Source organism: Notamacropus eugenii, chromosome 1 (genome assembly GCF_028372415.1).
Source record: "Notamacropus eugenii isolate mMacEug1 chromosome 1, mMacEug1.pri_v2, whole genome shotgun sequence".
Lineage (NCBI taxonomy): Eukaryota > Metazoa > Chordata > Mammalia > Diprotodontia > Macropodidae > Notamacropus > Notamacropus eugenii.
Genome location: NC_092872.1, coordinates 220,878,742 through 220,901,079, shown reverse-complemented (window position 1 = coordinate 220,901,079; position 22,338 = coordinate 220,878,742). Strand labels below are relative to the sequence as shown.

Below are 22,338 nucleotides of genomic sequence, written 5' to 3'. Positions count from 1 at the left end.
TATAGTCGCCAAGGTGTAGCGGGTGGGTCATGTTTGAGAACTAACAAGGATTGTAGTGTTTATGAAAGGAGGGAAGAGTAGTTGTCCTTTGCTTCTATCTTAATACTTTCTCCAGTAAAAGAAGTTACTGGAAACAAAGTTAGAGGTTATCCAATCCAGCTCCCTTATTTTATGGAGGTTTGGAGAGGTTAAGAGATTTGCCTAAGGTCACGCAGAAAGTAAGTGACTGAGCCAAGACCTGAACTTGGGTCTTTATCTGCAAAGGCAACATTTCCCATCATACCATACTACCTCCAATATCAATGGGTCTAGCCTGGTATGTAGTTCTGTCATAGAGATACTTCCCGGAGGATTTCAGCCATACAGTTAGCAAACAGTAGAGCTAAGATCTGAGCTCAGGTCTTCTGATTTCAAATACAATTATTCTTTTCCTCTACCATAATGCTACAACAGAATCTAAGTTATTCTTCAATGTGGGGCAATACCCCAACTTTGGTGGGAGAATTTGAAAAGAGAACCTAGGTCTAACTGATGCAGTCTTGGTGAACTAATGGCTTCCAGCAGTTGGAGAAGGGAAGGGGGTAAAGGGGAGATTTTCATTTTATAAAAACTTTAAGTAAACAAGACTAGTTCTGCTGAAAAAAAAGTGGTCTTTTTTTAGCTGAGGTTTTTGGTCAGCCAAGCCTTTCAGAATTTCCTGTGATATTATATGCTGAAGTGCAGAAATCAACGGATTTGCTGAAACAAGCAACTAAACAAGCATTCTGGAACCATTGCTTTTCTTGCTCAGCTCAACACCAAAGTTCAAAAATGATTTAACTTTCTGAACTCCTTTTGCACTTCAGACCGTGAACATTCTTGGCCAATAATGAGAAAAAGGAGAAGTTTAGAAACAAATTATCACTGACATGGGAGAAGAAAGGGCAAGGTTAAATTTCCATTTTTTCCCAAGTTACTTATACCTTTTCTGTTTTGGTTTTCCATTCAAAAGAATGAGAAGAACATCCTGTAGGTTAATAAGGTGAAAGCTAATGCAATTGGCAACATTTATGGCATGAAATTTCTTTCAATTCAAAGAACATTTATGAAGTAGGTGTGGACTCCACTGCTGATCCCTAAGGGTGTTCGTTCTTCCAACTGAATATATGTGTATTTGTGTGAGACAGAACTCAAGGTTGGTAGAGGGAATATTCTTATGTTTGGCCGTTGAAATATCATTCTGTGTTTTGCTTTATCCTGTGTATCATCTGGATGACCAGTTAAAGTAAATATGGCATTAAGGCTCTTGAGCAATAGTTTATAGAGGATTTTGACCCTCAAAGTAACTAAAACCTAATGTAGATTTCTGGGAGCCTGTAGGTGAGGAGGGTCCTGGGTGCAACTACTTTCTTGAAAGAATTACTAAATAGGATATTTATTATTAATGGTCCAAAGAGGTGTCAAGAAGGACTTTTATTTCTGAAGAATGGGATGTCCAAAGCTGCACTTATGGTCAGTGCATAAGACAGCTGCTTCAATAGTCTAATGGTTTATAATTTTGTTAGTGTGGATACTCCCTTTACCCCTGATGGAACCTATTTGTCTGATTCTGTTACTGAGTGTTGCTATGGCTAAACAATTCATCAACCTGTAGGCATGCTGGTGATGCACTCCTACAAACTCAGCCAGACTGGTGTTTGGATGGCACACATATCATCCAGCAGCAGGCCCACATTCAAAGTGTTTCCAGGTAGTAGAACCTGCCTGGGCTTATGCTCATCTGACAGTCTTTGAGGATGCTGGGTCACCTCCTTCCATGATAACACATCAGAGTAGGAACTTAGTATAGGTAGCATTAAAAGTGAAGCTGACTCTGTCAGACAAAGAATATTAATCCTGCTGTGGAGCAGCTAGGTGACACAGTGGATAGAGTGCTGGCCCTGGAGTCAGAAGGAACTGAATTCAAATCTGGCCTCAGACACTCTAGCTGTGTGACCCTAAGCAAGCCACTTAACCCTGTTTGTCAGTTTCTCCATCTGTTAAATGAGCTGCAGAAGGAAACGGCAAGCCACTGTAGTATCTCCACCAAGAAAACCCCAAATGGGGTCATGAAGAGTCAGACATGACTGAATAACAATCCTACTGTACCCATTGGGATAGGGGCAAGTTCATGCAAGTCTCCTGAAACCAAAATTTTGTCTTGCTCATATAGAAAAAAACTGACTCATCCTCCCTTCAATTATCCTAACCTTTTCTCATTAAAAATCCTTAAAAACTCTTTCAGAAAGTGCATGAGAATAACTTCATAATTCATTAGATACTTCTTCAGTGTAACTACCTTCTGGCACAGTGTTTCTCTAAGCAATACCAACTGGTAAAACATTGAGATGAAAGAGTTAGCATCATAGGACTATAGATTTAGAGTGGAAAAAGACCTCAGATGTCACCTAGTCTAGCCCCCTCATTTTACAGATGAGGAAACTGAGACCCAGAAACTGAGGGTGAGTGACTGTGATCTGTGTCTGTGATCCAAGTTCTCTGGCTCCACATCCAGCATTCCATTCACTACATCACTTAGTGCTGGCCCCATTCTCTGCCTTTATTGAGGATCTTGTCTTGAATCTGGTCATCCCCACCTCTTCATGGTGAAATTTGAGTTGAAGAATTATGACGAAATTTTTTTCCAACCAAAAAAGGATCTTGCATCTAATACTTAAGATATTACAATGGCTGCTGGCTCATCTCTGTTTAGAGTCTACATGCAAGAGTTGTGACTGCTTCACCCAAGATGTGTGTGCTTTACCTGCCTTTGCTCATGAGCAAGAGGACTCAAGACAAAAGGCTTGTTTATACAGGGACACCTATTTACTGCTCTGCTGGTCAGGAGGTAGGGATAGAATTTCCCCAAATTACTACTTTATTTAAAATGATGGTGGCCTGAGGAGGGTGTCTGCTTCCTCCTCAGAGTCCTCACTGTCTGACCCCCTGAGGCTGGAACTGGGTATAGTTGGTATGCTGACCACAGACCCCTTCAAAGACAAGGCTAATGATCAGTCTTCTCAGAAACCTGATTTAATTAGGGCTTCAGGAAACATTAAGGCCCACATCTTCTCTTAACTCATCAATGCTCTCCACGTTCCATTGGCCCTATCTCTCTTCACACCAATATATTCCATAGTCCTTCTACTGGCAAAAGTCCTTCAAATGGAATAAATGGAAGAGTTCTTGTAGATGGAGCCAATCAACCTTTCTTAAAGAGTCGCTCTGAAACAATCTCTAAAGCTCAAAAACCATTCTGCACAGAGCCTGGGATAGCCCAACCTGCCATTTTGGATTTTCCAATTACAGTAGACAAATAATGCTATTTTCCTACATTTTATGTTTTTGATACATATCTGAGTCTGAAGACCAACTCCTTATCAATGAATTAGATAAGGCATAGTTGTTATCCTTATCTAATTCAAAGACAACTCAAAGCTAAGAGGGACAATTAACATATGGAATGATCAATCAATCAATTAAGAGCCTACTATGTGCCAGGCACTTCACTGGTGATCACTGGGGATGCAAGTAGAAAGAATGAAATAATCCTTACTCACAAGGAGCTTACAGTCTAATTGGGAGGCAATGCGCACAATTTCACAATAGTGTGACATGACAGTCCAAAATGCTAACACAATATTGTGTGTGGTTTGTCCTTCATTCTCGAAGAGGACCGTGACATCAGAGAGATGATGACATGACTTGCAATTGAGTTTGATTTAAGTGAGTCAGGGCTGTGCAAAGTCACCAGCCTTACTTTCTCCTCCAGAACCACCTGGGTCCAGTGGCCAGATAGCGATCTGGAAGACTGGAGACAGCCCAGGATATATCACATTAATGGAAAGCAATATTCAGAACAAAGGATTTGAGAATCCCACTGTACTTTGCCCTGATTAGACCACATCTGGAATACTGTGTTCATTTTAGGGAGGACAATTGGCAGGCTAGCACATCCAAAGTAAGGCAACCAGAATGACAACCTTGGAGGGTAGTGGATAGAATTCTAGACTTGAAGTCAGGAAGACATGAGTTTGGATTCTGTCTCAGATACTTACTAGCTGTGTGGACTAGTCATGCTGTCACTCAGTCTCATTTTCCTCATCTATAAAATGGATCTAATAATAGTACCTACCTCATTGGGTTGTTGTGAGGATCAAATGAGATAATATTTGCAAACTGATCCAACCATTTTGGAAAGTAATCTGCAATTATGCCCAAAGAGTTGTTAAACTATCTTTGAATCAGTAATACCACTTCTGGGTCTATTTTCAAAGATGATTAGGGAAAAAGGGAAAGAACCTATATGTACTAAAATGTTTATAGCAGCAATCTTTGCGGTGGCAAAGAGCTGGAAATTGTAGGGATGCCCATCAATTGGGGAATGGTTGAGCAAGCTGTGTGGTATATGATTGTGACAGAATACCACTGTGTTATATAAGAAGTGATTAGCAGGCTGATTTCAGAAAAACCTGGAAAGAATTGCATGAAATAATGAGGAGCGAAATGAGCAAACCAAGAGAAAATTGTATACAGTAACAACATTGTTTTAAAAACGACTGAGCAAATAAGTTAACTATAAAGTTAACTATGAAGGATATATGAAGAAAGATGCTGTCTGGATCCAGAGAAAAGAGAAAGAGAAGTATGTAGAGAATAATTTTATACACATACACGCATATTTGTGTCTAACGATGGCCATCTCTATGGTGGGGAACAGAAGAAAAAAATAGAAAAAAAAGAAAAAGAAAAAATTTATATGATAACTTTGTTGTATATTTTAAAAGAATAGCAAATTGTATATAAGGGATTTGCAGTTTCATGTGCAATCATCTTTTTTTTTATCATACTATGCTACAGAAATGCTTGTTTTATTCTACAAATTAAAAATAAAATAAATACAAAAACTCTTGGCAAATCTTGAAGTGCTATCTAAATGTGAACTATTATTATCGCCATTGTTATGCTTGAGAGGCTGCTATGGCATACTAGATAGAGAGCTGAATTTGGATGCAGGAAGTCCCCTTTCTGACAGGCAACGGCTGTGTGATCCTGGAGAAGTCGCAATCTCTTACTGTCTAAGGCGGCTTTCTAAGAGTATAAATTGCTTAGAAGGTGCTGACTTTGCTTGATGGAGGAAGTTTCCTCACCAGGAGTTCCCTATATAAATGAAATCATAGGTCTAGTCCATATCGCTGTCATCATTCATCATCATCATCACCTTTATCTTATTTATTATTATAGAATTGCCTGGGGCACTGAGAGGTTAAGTGGCTTACTAGAGTAAGACAGCCAGTATGTTTCAGAGGCAGTACTGGAACTCAGGTCTTCCGGAGTTCTGTCTTCCCAACTGAGGCTGCCATTCTACCCACTACTCCAGGCTGCCTCTAAAATTCATATATCATAACAATATTTTGGGTCTAAAAGTCCAAAGAACTTTCTTCCAAAGAGCTCAACTGCTTGAATAAATATGTTTCCATTTGTCCACCTGCTAATTTGGGATGGATTAGCTGAGACTCAAAGGTCTAATTGATGATCGATACCACAAAACATTTTAGTGGTAGAGCATAGAAACCAGCACCATTGATTCCCAATCCAAGGTCCTGTGCACTGGCCCATATAATTTCCCTCTTTGTAATCTCAGCTTCAAATAATTACTTTGGGGAAAATAGAATGATTTGGGATCATTTATTACTTCCTTTTCAACCTTTGCCAACTCAAGCTAATTTTATTGGCCACAAAGGAGGGCTGGCTTCTAATCCTGCTTGACAATAAGACCTTTTCTGTCCTCTTGCCTTGATGAACATTTGATTCGTTGACTTTGCCCTCTATTTGGCTTGCCCTGTTTTAATTAACCTCAGTCTTGTTCTTTTTTTGTCTTTCCCTTTACCACCCAGGAGCTCTTTACATGTGAGTAACTGAGTATCCTTGTTTGGAAATGTTCTTGGGCTGCCCCGACCACAGTGGTGGCATTGTGTCGTGGGTGACAGAAATCTATCAGCAGCGCCAGGGAAAGGCATGGGATGAAATCAGATTCTATAATGTAACTTCTATCAAAATACAGCTGGGACTGAAAAGTCCATTGAAGGACTCAGAGGCAGATCTAAAAAGCCAATATGAAGCCTGAAGCCCAGCTGTCCCCCATTCAGGGAAATCAACAAAAAGACAGTTTGGTGTCAGTGGTGCTCATCTTTCAGTTTCTGAACTAGAACAGCATGGAAACTTTTGCCATATCCTATGCAGGCTCCAAATGCTTACCTATCCTCCTAGATACTACACAGAATATATGTGATTTATCTCACTAGCTTTGCTAATTTTTAGGGAAATGTGACCAGAGGAAAATAGAGGTTTTATCATAGAATCAGAACAGAGGCAACCTCATGTGATCAATTAATCCAGCTCTCTCTCTCACTAGGCAGAGCAATATCTGATATATTGATCCATAGACTGAACATAGGCTGTTTTTTTTAAAAGAAAAAAGTATACATAGATGCATATGAAAAATAACTGGTTATAATTAGCATTCTGATTTCATAATATTCAGATTTGACAATTAAGGTTTGCCTCTATCCAAATCAACATGATCAGTTCTACCAGAGTAGATGCATACCTAGCTTTTTTCAAATAGCCTGATCACAGTGAAACATACCTAATGATGAGAGGCCAGCTTAAATGGAGAAACTTAGCCTGGTGCCCTTAATTCGATTTAACCAGTGTTTGTTAAGCATCTCCCATGTGCCTGACACTCTAAACGAAGGGGTGGGGAACCTGAGGCCTCAAGGCCACATGTGACCCTCTAAGTCCTCAAGTATGGCCCTTTGACTGAATCCAAACTTCACAGAACAAATCCCTTTAATAAAAGGATTTTTGTTCTGTAAAACTCAGACTCAGTCAAAAGGTCTCACCCAAGGACCTAGAAGGCCACATGTGGCCATGAGGCCTCAGGTTCCCCACCACTGTTCTAAGCTGTTTTTACTTCCAACTTCAAGGCTTGCTATTTAAAGGTGTTCATTTAAGATTACGGTAGTCATCTGAGATCATCTTCTCATCTTCGTATCAGAGTTCACAATGTTTAGCAAGGAGCACATTGCAGAGATCTGATCTTACTCCGGAATTATTAAGAGATAATGGAACAAAGAGATCAAACTACCTTCCAGAGAGAGGTGCTGCTTGCTCACTCAGCTTCCTTTAGTTTCATGGCAAGCTAATTAGGGAAACTGGGGAATGGTTGGCTTGCATTTTAACTTTCCTACTGGATATAATTCTTTAGACAAGCCGCACTGTGGCATTCTAGCTTTGGAGTGATATGTACTTACCTTGGGAAGTAATAGCATAAATGAGTTCTAGCATAATGATTACCATCTAAGACATCAAAACCAAAAAAGAAAGAACTCATTGTTTATTGGTGAAAGGTCCTTATAAGTGGTGATGGAGTAGTTTTCAGAAGTGAAAATCAAATAATTGTAATCAACTCTGTAAACATATCACATACAATAAATTTTGGATTGTCCTCAAGGTAATGATTCTGAGTGCTCATATGGCTGATTTTGGTGTTAATTAAATATTTAAATAGGAAATGTTAAATTTCCCTTCATATTGAAGTCAAATTTTGGTTTAACAGAGAAAAGAGTTTTGGTCCTACATCTCTAACTGCCTCCACTTGGAAATCCCATAGGCATCTCAAACTGAACGTGTCTAAAACAGAACTCATTATCTTTCTCCTTAAAGCCACTCCATCCTTCATATTTCCCTACTTTTGTGGGGGGCATCACCATTCTTCTGGTCAGCCAGGAATTATCCTCATTTCTCAGTCACCAACCACGTCCCATCATTTGCCAAATCTTGTTGAATTTTATCTCTGTAAGAGCTTGGGCATTTATTACCTCGCTACTCTTAATGTCACCACCATAATTCAGGCCGTTGCCCCTCTTCTGGAGGATAGCTTCATAACTGGTTTTCCTGCTTCCAGTCTCTCCTTCCTCCAGTCCATGACAGGTATCAAACTAACCCTTCATGGGGAAGTAGTATCATGCTATACCTCTGATTAAGAAGCTTCACTGGCTCCCTTTTACTTCTAGGTAAAATATAAGTTCCTTCGTTTGGCATTAAAAACTCTTCACAATCTGGATCAAGATTATCTCTGTAGGCTGATCACACTTGGCTTGCCATAATGTACTCTACATCCCAATGCATGACTTGCCATAATGTAAACATTCCATCAAAACACCCACCAGGTGTTGTTCATACATGTCCATACATATTGTCTATACATGTCCTTACATACATCATGTTTGTGTCTTTGTATAAGCTGTTCTCATGCCTGGAATGTTCTCCTTCCTCACCTCCATGCCTTTGAACCCAAACTGCCTCCAAAGCTGAGCTCAACCATTACCTTTCCAAGAATCCTTTCCTAATTCTCACACATCTTATTGCTTCAGTCTCAGCAAACCCTATCACCTGTGCCTAACTTGCGTTTATTTTTTATTTACCTATTTGTAAACAGGGGCAGCTAGGTGGCATGGTAGATAAGGTACTGGACTTGAAATCAGAAAGACTCATTTTCATGTGTTCAAATACAGCCTCAGACACTTACTGTGTGACCCTGGGAAAGTCACTTAACCCTGTTTGTCTCAGTTTCCTCATCTGTAAAATAATCTGGAGAAGAAAATGGCAAACCATTCCAGTGTCTCTGCCAAGAAGACCCCAAATGGGGTCACAAACAATCAGACATGACTGAAAAGACTGAACAACAAAAAATTTGTAAACATTGTTTTCCTATAGTAGAATTTCAACTCATTGAGGGGGGAAACTGATTTTTTTTCGTTGAATTCCCATTGTCTAGAATAGTGCATGGTGCATTTGTGGTTCAATTGTGTCTAAGTCTTCATGACTTGTTCACAGGGTTTTCTTGGCAAAGCTACCAAAGTGATTTGCTATTTCCTCCTCCAGTATGTCCCCATTTTACAGTTGAGAAACTGAGGCCAATGTGGGTTAAGTGACTTCCCCAGGGTCACAGCTAGTAAATGTCTGAGGTCACATTTGAACTCAAGACCCAGTGCTCTATTTATTACACCACCTAGGTGCATGGTGCATAATAATTAATAAATAATTATTAAATTATTTAAATTAAATAAATTGTTAAAATAAAAATTATATTAAAATAATAGAGTAAATTATTATATGAATAAGTAATAAAGGTTTGAATTGGATTAAATCTCTTTCAGCTGTTCTGCAAGTAACAGAAGAATGCTGCTGAACAGTAGTAGCTACAAGATACCAGTGTTGAAATGATTTTAAATCAATGACCTTGTTATTATAGCTTTCCATTATAAATCTTCTATTGGGATTTTCCATAGGCTAAGGCAGAAAATTTTTTTTGTGTGTATTTTTTGGGGGTAGGCAATGAGGATTAAGTGATTTGCCCAGGGTCACACAGGCTGGATTTGAACTCAGATCCTCCTGACTCCAGGACCAGTGCTCTAACCACTGGGCCACTTAGCTGCCCCAAAAGATTCTTAAAGGAATAAAAAAGTATACACAAAAGTGCCATGAGGTCACACTTGTGATGTCTTACCTTTTCTCCTGGCTGGGGTCTCATAAGTGACACTTGGTCATAGCCTTGTCGCACCAATGCCCACAAAGCATCCAGTTTGCCCTAAAAAAAACCAAGCCACAAGATGTTACTTTTTGGCAGTTGCAGATTTAAATCATGACTCAGGTAACTCTCATAATTCTTCTGTGTGGCCCTGATCAAGTTTACAAGTTAAACATTATCCCCTATACCAGTACTCATTCCCCAAAGACCATGACTCATTTCAGATGAGATATATTTTGTGTGTGGGGGCTTGGGATCAGGATCAAGATTTAAAGTCAAAACTGGTGGTGAGGGAGAAAAAATCCTTTAGAGAAAAGGGGTGCCTATGAAGGAAATGGAGAGTTTGAGATCCTAGAGACAATGGAAAGATTAAAGACTATGGGTCATGAGGGGAAAGGAAGTGATCATTTACAACAGGATCAATGATTCTCAGGTGAAAGTAGCATCTGTGGCCATCTACTCTAATGCCTTCATTTTCATATGAGCAAACTGAGGCTCAAAGTCACGGTGAATGATAGGGATAGGATTAAAATTTAGGTCTTCTGACTTCAAACTGAGCATTGTATAGACTGAAGTGGAGTTAGGTCTCCCCAAAATAATCCCTCTGATTGACTGAGGTGCCCATATGCAAGAGGTTTGGGAAGTGATGATAGAGGCCTACTCAGCCTGAATTAGGTACAGCTGTTTGGGAGGCCAAGGGAATCAAACTCTGATCACTCCCAACTCTTAGACACCCTATGCTGATCCATGCAATGAGATTTTAGGATATCACTGCTGCTTCTGCTGTCTCATCAGGACAGTACTGTTTAGATGCTAGAGGGAGGCTATTGCAGGCCAAGTCAAATCAAGAAGCATTTATCCCACCAGAGTTGGTAAAGCTCTTATTTCATTGCAAGATTCTGTCCTGGGACCTTCTCACCAGGAGCATCCCTACCATGCAGGCCACCTTCTCGCATTGGTGAGTTTCTCTGGGGGCCTCCATTTTGGGGATGGCTTTATTCTGCTCTGAGTTGTGTCGTTAACTCTCTGGACATTGTCACTGCGCCCTTTCACAGGTATATTCTCTTCTCACAACCTCCCTGCTCCTTTTGCTTCCCCTTTGTGTGTTGTCTTACCCCCTCACAATGTAAGTTTCTTGAGGGCAGAGGCTCCTGCATCTGTATCCTCACTGCTCAGCACAGGGCTTGGCACAGAGTAAGCACCAGACGTAAATTTGTTGCTTTGCTGTTTTTCCTCCCCCAGTTATACCAGAGACTTTGGAATAGACCATGGTACTTTTCTGAACACAAACTCCATTGTCTCCTATGGGCGGGGAATGGGTGTCCTCCATATATCTTTATCTACTTGTTACAGAAGAAAATGTCTTCTTTCTCCATGTGCAGAGATAAGCAGCAGCCCTGCAGCCACAGCTGTATGCTTTAGGAGTGAGACATCTCTGGTTTTCCTCATCCCTGTGCCTGCCCAGATCAAAACACCCTTTGCTGGCCACCATTCCCTTATACATACATGTTGTCTCTCCCCATTCCTCCTTGATGGCAAGCTTATCTTGTTTTTGTCTATGCAGCCTCAACACTTAGCATAGTATGGGATACAAGATTTCTCAATGTGCCTTTTCATTCATTCATCCACAGCTGGGGTATGAAGTACAGAAGCTGATAGTGAGCACATCTGTTCTTTGGTGTCAATTCTCTGATCTTCTGAATGACTTTGCTTCTACGTATTGTGGACACACAAGAGATTGTGAATTCTTTTTCTGGCTTATGAGCAACTTGAGGGAAAAGACTTTATATCATTACTAATTAGTCAATACAGTCAGTACATAGTACAGTCAGTACATAGTCAATACACAATGAATATTTTAAAATTAGCATTGGCATCCATCTGAATCTGAATAGGAAGATACTTGATACGATTCTTTAGCTGCAACCTTCTGATCCACTGGGGAAGATGAAGTCTTGGAACAAAGACAAAGTTGCTGTTGTTTTTATGGCTAGTGAAAGAACAAGCTAGCTTGATGGGGTCTTGAGTATATTAATGACAAGCTAATGAGGAAACTATAAACTACAGTTCACAATGGAAGTGGAATTGTATAAAGGGAGGAGCATTAGTTCTAAAGTCAGAAGATCTGAGTTTGGGTCCTACCTTTACCTCAGTATGAGGTATGAGTTGGTAAAATAATTTAATTTTTCTGGGCCTTTGATTCCTCATCTGTAAAATGGGGGTCTTGGACTAGCTGACCCCAATGTCTTTTTTAGTTGTATAACTGTGATCTGTGATTAAATTTATAAACTCTTGGACCTATGTGACCCCTCTGAATTTCAATTTCCTCATCTGTAGAATTAAATGCTTGGGTTACATGACCTCTAAGGCCTCTTCCAGCTATGAGCTCTGTAAATGGAGAGTCCAGGGAATACTCTGGGGACCCTCAGTCTCCCTTCCATAATCATGCACCCAACCCATGTCTCACCTTGATGGGAGTGTACCATTTTCTCTGTGAAGGAAGCTCTTTTCTACTGTGCTTCTTTGGTTTAGGCTCCCATGGCTCAAATTCTTGCTCTGGTAATTTAATGACAGCATTTTTGGGCTTTTCCAATTTGGCCCCTTCCTCTGTTGAGCCTTTGTCACCCCATCTCACCTGAGCACAAGGACAAAGAAATCAAAAAGAGAGAGCACACATGAAAACATTGCCAGCCTTGGTTCTCTTTCACACAGTTGCACACAATCTGGGACTTCTCCCCACTCCCTTTGACTGGAAACTTGAGGAACTCCTTGTGTGACTTCTTTGAATTTTGGCAAATCAGTTTTCAAATGGATTAGATAGACTTGGGAGTTTTCCTTTCCATTTTTCAGTCTGAGTGAGGACAGGCCTGGTGTGTTCGTGACTCAGTATTTCCTTATTTGTCAATGTGTTGGTCCAGTGCTTTGAAATCCAAGACATTCCCTAACCTGATGACATCATCTTTATAATCTTTCTCATGAGGAAGGTCTGGGAATTTAATAGATGTGAACCAGCCCCCAACTTTCAGAAATTCCAGGCAGTCTGCTAGAGGTCCTATTGCCTTCACAGAAGAAATCCACTTAAATCACTGAAAACTCTAGTTGAACGTGGGTAAATCTGGAAACCAGGCTCTGAGCTATCTTTTTGATACCACAAGTTAAAGAAACTGAGTGTCCTAAAAATTTGTCTTATGCCCCAGTCTCTGATTAGTGACATTAAAGGATCTAGTACATCTAATTAATTAAAGCAGTAAATAAGACAAATCTTATCTCTCTCATACGACTTCTTTCATTTTCTCTGGTCAAGGTCAGTTATGGTTATTGAATAAATAGCAAACTCCTCTTACCTCCATTCTTTTAATGCCTCCAACTCCTCGGCCACCATAATAAGAGGCATCCACTGTTGGCCACTTTTTCTTGGGCAATCCATCTTCTTCATCTGAGTCCTAGTCAAGTCATCAAGTATTTATTATAGGTGCCTACCAAGTGTCAGGGACTGTGCTATGCCTTGGGGATTTAAAAGATCATCCCCGCTCACAAGGAGCTCTAAATGGGGAGACAACATGTAAATAGAGATGTACAGAAAAGATATATACAAGATAAAATGGAATCCTAGGAAGGCAAATAGTATCTATATACTTGTCAGGGGCTTGTCAGGTGATACAAACTATCTTGGATGATGCCAAGTCCCATAGCGTCTCCAGATTGGTTGGCCTCAGCATGGTGCATTTACATATTAACAGCAAATAAAACCCTATTGTTTTCACAGCTGTGACTCTTGCCTGAGAAGCCTGTAAGCATCATGATGTCCCCTCTTCTCTCTCCAGGCCACCTTTATTTATGTCAACTCTGTATAAAAGATTCATAAGCACAGTTTGTTTGGGAGGGCACAGACGGCCACGCTGTGGGAATGAATTGTGCATGAGACAAGACAAGCTACTGCCTTGTACCACAACAAGTGAGACAGACAGCAAGCTAGCTCAATGAAATCATTGATGAGCTATGAGAGGGAAGGACAGGAACGCTCATTCATGGTGATGTTCTTAGGGCAACTGCGTGCAGTCATTCCAACAGCAGGACATCGCTTATTGGACTTTCCAAGTCCTTCTTCAAATCAGTAGGTGGTTTAGAAGTTGTCCAATATAGGCAATCCAAGAATTAGCAATTTGATGGGAAAGACACAGGACTTGGTTTGGTTTGGGAGGTAAATGGGAAGTATCAGGAAAGTCTTGTTCAATTCTAAATATTGTCAAAGCCCCTAACTCTGTTGACCTTGCCCTTCCATCCCTTACAGACTAAAAAATAATAAAGAAATAAAAAATGAAGGGAATCACTTTTCTTGTAGGCTAAATGTTGTATGCTGCTAAAGTTAAGGTTAATAATACTTACTGCTGGTGGGGGTGGAGGGGGTGGGGGTTCCTTAATCACCTGAAATAGATACAAAAACAGAGTTTAAAGTGGGCTTCATGGGCGCCCTCTTAGTCTGTGGTGGAAGTCAGGAAACAAACAGACTTTTCCCTGATCTGACTCATTGATATTCATTAAAGCAAATATTTCCCGCTTTTCACTTCTGGGTTATTCAATCTCCTTATGTGTTATTCACTGCAAAGTAGTGGAATAACTTGTGGAAACAAATACCATCCTCACTGTTAGCTCAGAGAAGACACTGACACCCTTCCTTTTTGTTGTTCAGTCGGTCAGTTGTGTCTGACTCTGTGACCCCAATCCTTCCCTTTGATCCCCAACCAAGACCAAGACCTTAGACTTTGCCCCTGGGATGCCAGGCTCTGACAAGGGAGATTTTGCTTCATTTTGCCTGGACCTCTGTGTCATCTCCACATCACACATGTCACCCCACTTTTTCCAGATCCTCTGTAAGTATTTTCTTTCCTGATCAGAATGTAAACTCCTTAACGGCATGAACTACCTTGCTTGCATCTCAGATACTTAGCACATAACCTGGAACATAGTGAGTACTTCATCAATGCACTTTTTCTCTGTCTCTGTATCTCTCTTGCTCTCCTACCTACCTTTACTCTTGGGTCTTCCTGAATTTGGAACTGTGCTGCTCCCACTGTTTTATCTTAAGACTTCCCAAAGAACCTGGGACTATTTTGTCCTGAAATATTCAATCATCCCTATGGTCTTCTCAATCTGGAGTATCCCTCTGCAAGGTCTACCCCCTTCTCCCTTTGGTGAGTTCCTCCTGCAGCCTCCATTTTGTGGAGAGGCTCAGATCAACCTTCATTCTGCTTTCAGATCTATTTCTGACTTCTGGACTTAGAAACCAGGTCCCTGTTAACAGTGTCTTTATCTCTGTCTCCTTCTCCCATCAATTCTCTTTTGTTTGCTGTTTTCCCACATTAGAATGTAATCTCCTTGAAGAAAGGCTCTGTCTTTCTTTCATATGGTATTTGTATCCCAAATGCTTTACAGTAAGCACTTAATAAATGCTTGTTTTCTTCCTTCCTTCCCTCCCTCCTTCCCCCTCCTTTAGAGTTGTCAAACTAGCTGAATCTACCAATGAAGTAGGCTATGTCTATGTAAATAAAGGGCAATTTTCTGGTTAATTCAGTCTTTTGAGTTATTCTGATTCATCCAGTTTTCTGGTCTATGCAGAAATTTCCTACTTGCAAACAGGTTGAATTAAAAAAAAAGTTAAGTCAGTGGTTTGGAACTCAGAACAAGTTTTCTTAGATAAATAACACTGTAAATGCTGCTTAGATGCTCAGGCTAGCCCGTTAATGCCTAGGAAACTCATTATATAGCTCACAACTCATGTATTTGCAATGAAAACTAGTGAAATTATTGTATATAACATAACATAACATAACATAACAATATTTTAAGCTCTCCAAAATGCTTTCCTCACAACAATCCAGTAAGGTAGGAAAAACAATCAGTCTTCTACTTATCTTACAGATGAGGAAATAGAGGCTCAGAAAGTTGAAATGACACAGAGTTAGCAAGCTCTGGGGCTAGGCTTTGAATCCAAGTCTCTTAAGATTTACTTTTGGTTAACAACAAGAACAACAACAAAAACCAACTCTGCTCAGAGAAATACTTTTTTAAAAAAAAGATACTCTTCTCCATTAAGTTTACATATCTGGGTTATAAGCTACTTTGCTTGGAAACTTTCTTATCTTATTAATGTTAGAAAAGAGATGGAATTTTGTTATCAAGAAAAATCATAACTACCCCGTATGTGTGTACGTGCATGTTTGTCTATGTCTGTAGCTATATCTGTAATCTTTCCTACATAGTGTTCTATCTGCCTTCTCCCAAATTGTTTCAACATATGGTATAATAGGTACATTACAGGCAAAATGGATTATTGTGGGCTGGCCTAGGACTCTAGTCATCACTTACAATGCCATTTCTATTTATTCTAGAGAGGGTAAATTGAAATGTCAGGGTTATGTCTTAGCAATCCTCCTCTATTAAGCTCATATGTCTGCCCTCATCACTGAGAGGACTAGGAGGATTGCATGGGAGGGGAAGAAGAGGGAGAGAGATGCAGAGGTGGAGATTGGAAACAGTAGAAAAGCTAGGTTCTTGTCCATCACTCATCCTGAATACCAGCATCTATGTATGAATCTAAGAACAACATGGCGACAATGAATACTTACCACTGTACAGCAAAGAGGCCAGAACCACCAGAGAAGGGCCAGGGCCAGTAATAGAAACAGAACCAACAGGGCAATGAAGAGAATTGTTCCACTGAGCTGTGAACAAAGGAAATATCCAGATCACTTCCCTGATTGTCGAAAGGTCCAAGGCAGGAGGTGTCACAGAATGAGACCAAAGTCATAATAAGATAGAATGATGGGGCATCACCGCTTCATTTAATATCATGGCTCATCAATAGGATGCCAGAGATTACCATAATTTCTTCCATCAGAGGGGATGTTAGGAATGCAAAAAGTTAGTTTATGAAGATATTTTTGAGATTGATGTAATATTACGTTGCTGACACACAATGAGAGAATGGCATTATATAAATAATAACAATAATAATAAACAATTCTATAGTGCTTTAGGGTTAATGAAGCAGGTTTGTCTCAGAAACCCTCTAAGATATACATCCTTGTTTTACAAACAAGGAAACAAAGACTTGTCTCAGGTCACTCAGCTATTAATCATTGATAGAGAGATTTAGATCCAGGTCTCTTGTTCATATTCAGTACCTCTTCCACTGAGAAACTAAGTGCCTTGCCCAGGTCTAGCATCTGAGGCAGATTTTGAACCAAAGCCTCCTTGACTCCAAGTCCAGTGTCCTACTTGCTGAACTATGTTGCCTTAACAATTTTAGGGTTTTAGCTGAGAGGCTTTGGAAGCCATTTAGTCCAATTTTCCACTTCATGGAATACCAGCCTCCTTACTTATGGTAAATATCTACATTTTCCAAGAACTGAAAAATAGAAAAAAATATGAGAGAGAACTAAGAAGAGGAGGGGGGAAAACCCACACCTGATGGAGTAAGTGGATCCTGAATATGAAAGCTAGCAGAATGTGGGAAAGGAATCACAAGGTTCACTTTGCTCCAAGTTAAAACAAAAAGAGAGAGGAAGGTTTAGAAATCAGTTGGTTGGATTCACCTTAAGAAAAGTGCAAAATAATTTGTAAAAAGTTATGGGAGGTTAATTTTGCTGATGGACAGGGATGTGCAGGGACAAGTGATCATGGAGTCATGCCCGCATACTTTCCCTTAGATGGAAAGATTAAGTAAATAGTGGTTAAGACTGTGCAAGTTGGTACCAGAATCAACAAAAAAAGCTCAATGAGCAGATGCACTGCTCCCTCCTCAGGCATGCCTCTTTTTCCTTTCCAAATTTCCCTTGAACCAAAAGCACACATAATCCTGATTTTAAGTGTTTGCAGAAAGGGTTGAATCTCTACCAGTTGGCACCTGAGGGATGCCCTTTTCGGTATCAGATTCATGGGAGAACCAATATGGAAAGGGGCTTTAACCCCTATCTGTAAACTGTGAATTTGAGGGGGTAAGAAAATGAGTTTCAGAGAGCATAAGAGAAGAAAGAAAAACTTACTGCAGCTGTCACGAGAGAGATCGGTGAGAGCTAGAGCTGAGGGAGCCAAAGAGAAGAAAACAGGAGAAGAAAAGGAAACTGCAGAAATCTGCAAAATGAGAAGGCAAGGGCTTAATGCAACAAGACTGAACAGGCTTGGAACACACCTGGATTCACATGAGCCCTGGTCTGATCCTCTTATTGAATGAGTTGATTAAGTGCTGAACTGACAGCTAAAGACCAGGGCATTAGGTACCAAGTGGGTGGGGCCAGTGTGCTCAATTTCACCCCACCTCCAGGACATACTGCACTAAGCCTCTATCTGTCTTGTGTCCCATCACTCATTCTCCAGGAAGAAGCTATATCACTGGTCCTTCCTTGCTGAGAGTAATTTATAAAAGTTCTCTCATGGTCATGGCTTCATAGAACCTCAGTTCTACATCTCTCACAATCAATACCATTCATCCCTACTAGGAACCTAATCAAAAATCATTATATTTTGCACAAATGACCTATTGTCTAATCATTAATTAAAAAATAATTCCTGTGTATCTCTTTTTTTCCTTTTTTTGGCAATCAGGGTTAAGTGACTTGCTCAGGGTCACACAGCTAGTATCTGAGGAGATTTGAACTCAGGTCCTCCTGACTCCATGCTTAGTACTCTATCTACTGTGCCACCTAGATGCCCTATGTAAATTGCTTTTGCAACTGAAAGCAACTTAGCCCAGTACCAAAACATCTTCCCTTTGTTGCCTATCCTCATGTCAACCTTACTTCTTCTAGGATAGCACTTTTCAGTATGGAGAGGTGGAAGGCTGGGAAAGGAAAGAACTTGACCATGTTCAGATAGGTTCATTTGCATATATTCATTCCACTTCAAAGAGCTTTCATCAGATGTAACACTATGATGGAAGGAGGCTTGTGGCTTTAACCATGGGGTTCACTCTAAAGATAGTACCTTGGGATACTGTCCTAGCTTAAGAAGGAAGGTGAGACAGTTATTAGAAAGTGTATTGGAAGAGTTTGTCATACTTTTGCTGGCTCCAGCATGGCCTCCCTAGTGACTGCTACAGGATTGTAGATTATCAATTTAGTCACCATATGGAATGGGTATTAGATTTAGAGACCTAGATGTGAGAGCTGCAAGGGACCTCAGAAGCCATTGAGCACACCCCTCATTTTCTGACTGAGGAAATGGATGAGTTAAGTGACTTTTCAAAGTCATAAAAATAATAAGTGACAGAATTAGGATTTGAACACAGGTCCCAAGACTGTAAGTCTTGCTTCCAGTTTGTTGGTTTGTTTGGTTTTTTTTTGCTGTGTCTTAGTTTCTACACTTCATTTCCTTCTTTTGTCTGGGGTGGTGGTGGTAATACTCTTTACAACTAAGAAAGAATTCTCTAAAATGATAAATGAAGCTGTCTCGATGGCATTTCTGGATTGATTTACTCTGGCCCACAGGATCATATCCTTAATACTTACACATTTGGTGCTGGTGATACTGACTGAGCTGGAGATGAAGGTGAGTCCCTTGTTCATGCTGACTTGGAGAAAAACCACCCTAGAGTACAAAGAGAGAGTCAACATAAATGGCGGCCTCTGCATACTCCCTTGGTTCCCATGACACCACTATCTTGCCAGGATATTATATCCAGCTTTTTTAAAGGCTGAGCTGCGGTTGCAGGTGTTCTTCTGGGTGTTGGATTCACCGCAAGTTGGCTGACTCTACAGAACTAAAGGACTTCTTTATTATTATTATTAATTTATAAAACAGTTTTGGCTACCTGCTAGTAGACCACACCTGAACAATGGGAAAGTAGACCTCTGGCATCACAGGAAGGGCATTCAGGGAAGGCGCATAGACTACCCTACCAAACACTACCTTTGCCTTCTGTATTGTTCTGTACCTCCAGGGCACTGATTAGGACGAGTTCATATTTCAAAAGGCATTACTGATGTTCAGAGGAGACAGAGCACAGGATAGTGGAGAAAGTGCTGACCTGAGAGTCAGGAAGAACTATGTTTGAGGCCTGATTCACACATACTGGCCATATGACTGTGGGCAAGTTATTTAACCTCCCAGTGATCCCAGGACTATAGGAGATAGAGGAACTGTTGACCTGCATTAGTGGAGAACATTTCTACTGTGGGAGTATATCAAAGTCTGGATTTTAAAAATAAACAAACAAAAAAATCCCATATGTTTCCACAGAATTATACCAAACCAATGGTGGTATAAACATGAGTTTTCATCTATGAAATAGGAGAAAATGGAGGAAGAACAAAACAGAGTTTAATGTTTTTCTAGACTCATCTTTCAGAGATATTTTAAGGACTAATAAATTAGTCTTTCTAATTTAGGCTTCTAAGGAGAAGGACACAAATTTAGAACATTATTCTCAGTGAGGTAATTATGAGTTGGCTCTGTATCCTAAATTCTATGTACTTAAGCATAGCAGAGATTAACCTTACTGTTTGTATACGTTCAACAAATTAAAACTTGACAAAGATTTCTTAAGCATCTACTATGCGCAGATCACTGAGGATCAGATGGAATTGGTCTTTAAGGAACAAACAATTTAGTAGGGGAGATAAAACAGTTACATGAAGAACTATCCCATTAGCAGAGAAGTATAAAGGAAATATCCACCTAAAATGCTATGAGAAATCTGTGGAGGCAGTAATCATTTCTGGCAACGAGAATCAGGGAAGCCTTCAAGAAGGAAGTGGTAGCTGAACTGTTGAGTTAGTACTTAACTGTTTTTCATTTTCAGTGTAGATTTCTGATAGAAAGAAGTCAGCGATAAGAGTATGGGAGGGAGATGCCCCAAAGATGGCCTATCAAAAAAGGGAAGGGCAGAAAAGAACGAGACAGTAAGTAGAGGGGTTGGGACTTAGAATGGGCAAGGGGAAATCATGCAAAATGAGGTTGAGAAGGTTCCATCGTTACTTACTGTCCAATCTCATCTAGCTTTGGAGCAGGACAAAATAAGTATGTATCTTGTACAACCGTTGGTTTCTCATCTAAAACAAAACCACAGAGAAAAAAAGTAAAAAATATAAGAATCCTGCTGAGGACAATACTAGGGAAGGCAACACAGTTGAAAGGTCAAAGTGGAGGAGCAGGTTTTTCATTCTATTCCCAGCTTCCTAATGGGATCATTGGATAACTTTAAATAAATCTTGCCCACCTGCAACTTCAATTCAGTGTTTACATGTGAATAAATGTGATTCCTGTAAGGCTTACAAACAAAGTAGAGAAAGTGAGTTAGAAGAGGCAATGGCAAAGCAATGAAACAAATCAGGAGACCTGGATTCTAACTCATTTCTGCCACCAATTAGTTGGGTTGCCTTGAGCAGGTTACTTGGCCTCCATGGATCTCAGTTTCTTCATCTATAAAATGAACAGCTGGAATATAGTCCCTTCTAGATTTAAAAGTCTACTTGGTCCATTAGAATTTCACAGATTTTGTCCCTTAACTATTATGAAAATATTACAGAATTGTTGAGTTGGAAACCATCTAATCCAACTCATATCCAAACAATTATCCCATCTGAAACATCTCTGACAAATGGGTGTTGAAGACTTCCGGTGAGAGGAAAACTGCCATCTCCTAAAGCAGTGCATTTTACTTTTAGGTATCTCTATATATGAGGAAGTTCCTCTTTCTTATTTTATTAAATTTTTTTCATTTTATTTGTATTTTCAGTTTCAAATTCTCTCCCTCCTTCTACTTCTCCTCCACCCATTGAGAAGGCAAGAAATATGATATCCATTATATTTAAGTAGTGCAAAAAGTATTTCTTCATTAGCCATGTTCCAACATTAAAGGGAAAAAAAGCAACAAAAATAAAGAGGAAAACTGTTTTAATCTGCACTCCAAGTCCATTGGTTCTCTATCTGGAGATAGATATCATTTTATATCATGAGTCCTTTGGAATTGTGGTAGATCACTATATTGATCAGAGTAGCTAAGTCATTCACGTTTGATCATGTACAATATTACTCTTATTGTGTACATGTTCTCCTGGTTCTGCTCACTTCACTTTGTACCAGTTCATACAAATCTTCCCAGGATTTTCTGAAATCATCCTCTTCATCATTTCTTATATTACAATAGTAGCCTACCATATTCATATACCACTTGTTCAGCCATTCCCCGATGGATGGGCATCCTCTAAGTTTTCAATACTTTAACACCACAAAAAGAGTTGCTACAAATATCTTCTAATGCATAGGTCATTTTCCTTTTTTCCTTAATCTCTTTTGAATACATACATAGCTATAGTATAGCTGGGTCAAAGGGCATACATAGTTTATAGCCCTTTGGGAATTGTTCTAAATAATTCTCCAGAATGCTTGGACCAGTTCACTACTCTACCAACAGTACATCAGCGTTCTTATTTTCCCATGTTCTCTTCAGCATTTGTTGTTTTCCGTTTTTTTGTCATTTTTGCCAATCTGATAGGTGTGGGGTGGCACCCAAGAGTTGTTTTAATTTGCATTTATCTAATTATTAGTGAGGTGGGGCATTTTTTCATATGACTACCAATAGCTTTGATTTCTTCCTCTGAAAACTGTCTGTTCATATCCTTTGACCATTTAGGAATTGCCCTTTTTCATAAAAAAGTTTTATTAATATGTTTAATTTGTACATTACCAACATTTACCTCTATCCCAGGAGAGCTCTCTCGCAACAA

The 22,338-nt window shown here is 39.8% G+C and overlaps 1 protein-coding gene across 1 annotated transcript in view; it reads right to left on the bottom strand.

Annotated features, from left to right (window-relative positions):
- The window catches only part of ANTXRL (ANTXR like), a 90,732-nt gene that overhangs the window by 16,911 nt on the left and 51,483 nt on the right, over positions 1 to 22,338 (bottom strand). Inside the window, exons 11-17 of the mRNA XM_072627754.1 lie at positions 20,592 to 20,661; positions 19,120 to 19,198; positions 16,240 to 16,335; positions 14,000 to 14,038; positions 12,958 to 13,056; positions 12,081 to 12,248; positions 9,593 to 9,673 (exon numbers count right to left, since the gene is read on the bottom strand). Coding sequence (XP_072483855.1) covers positions 9,593 to 9,673; positions 12,081 to 12,248; positions 12,958 to 13,056; positions 14,000 to 14,038; positions 16,240 to 16,335; positions 19,120 to 19,198; positions 20,592 to 20,661 — 632 coding nt within the window. The remainder of the gene's footprint in view (positions 1 to 9,592; positions 9,674 to 12,080; positions 12,249 to 12,957; positions 13,057 to 13,999; positions 14,039 to 16,239; positions 16,336 to 19,119; positions 19,199 to 20,591; positions 20,662 to 22,338) is intronic.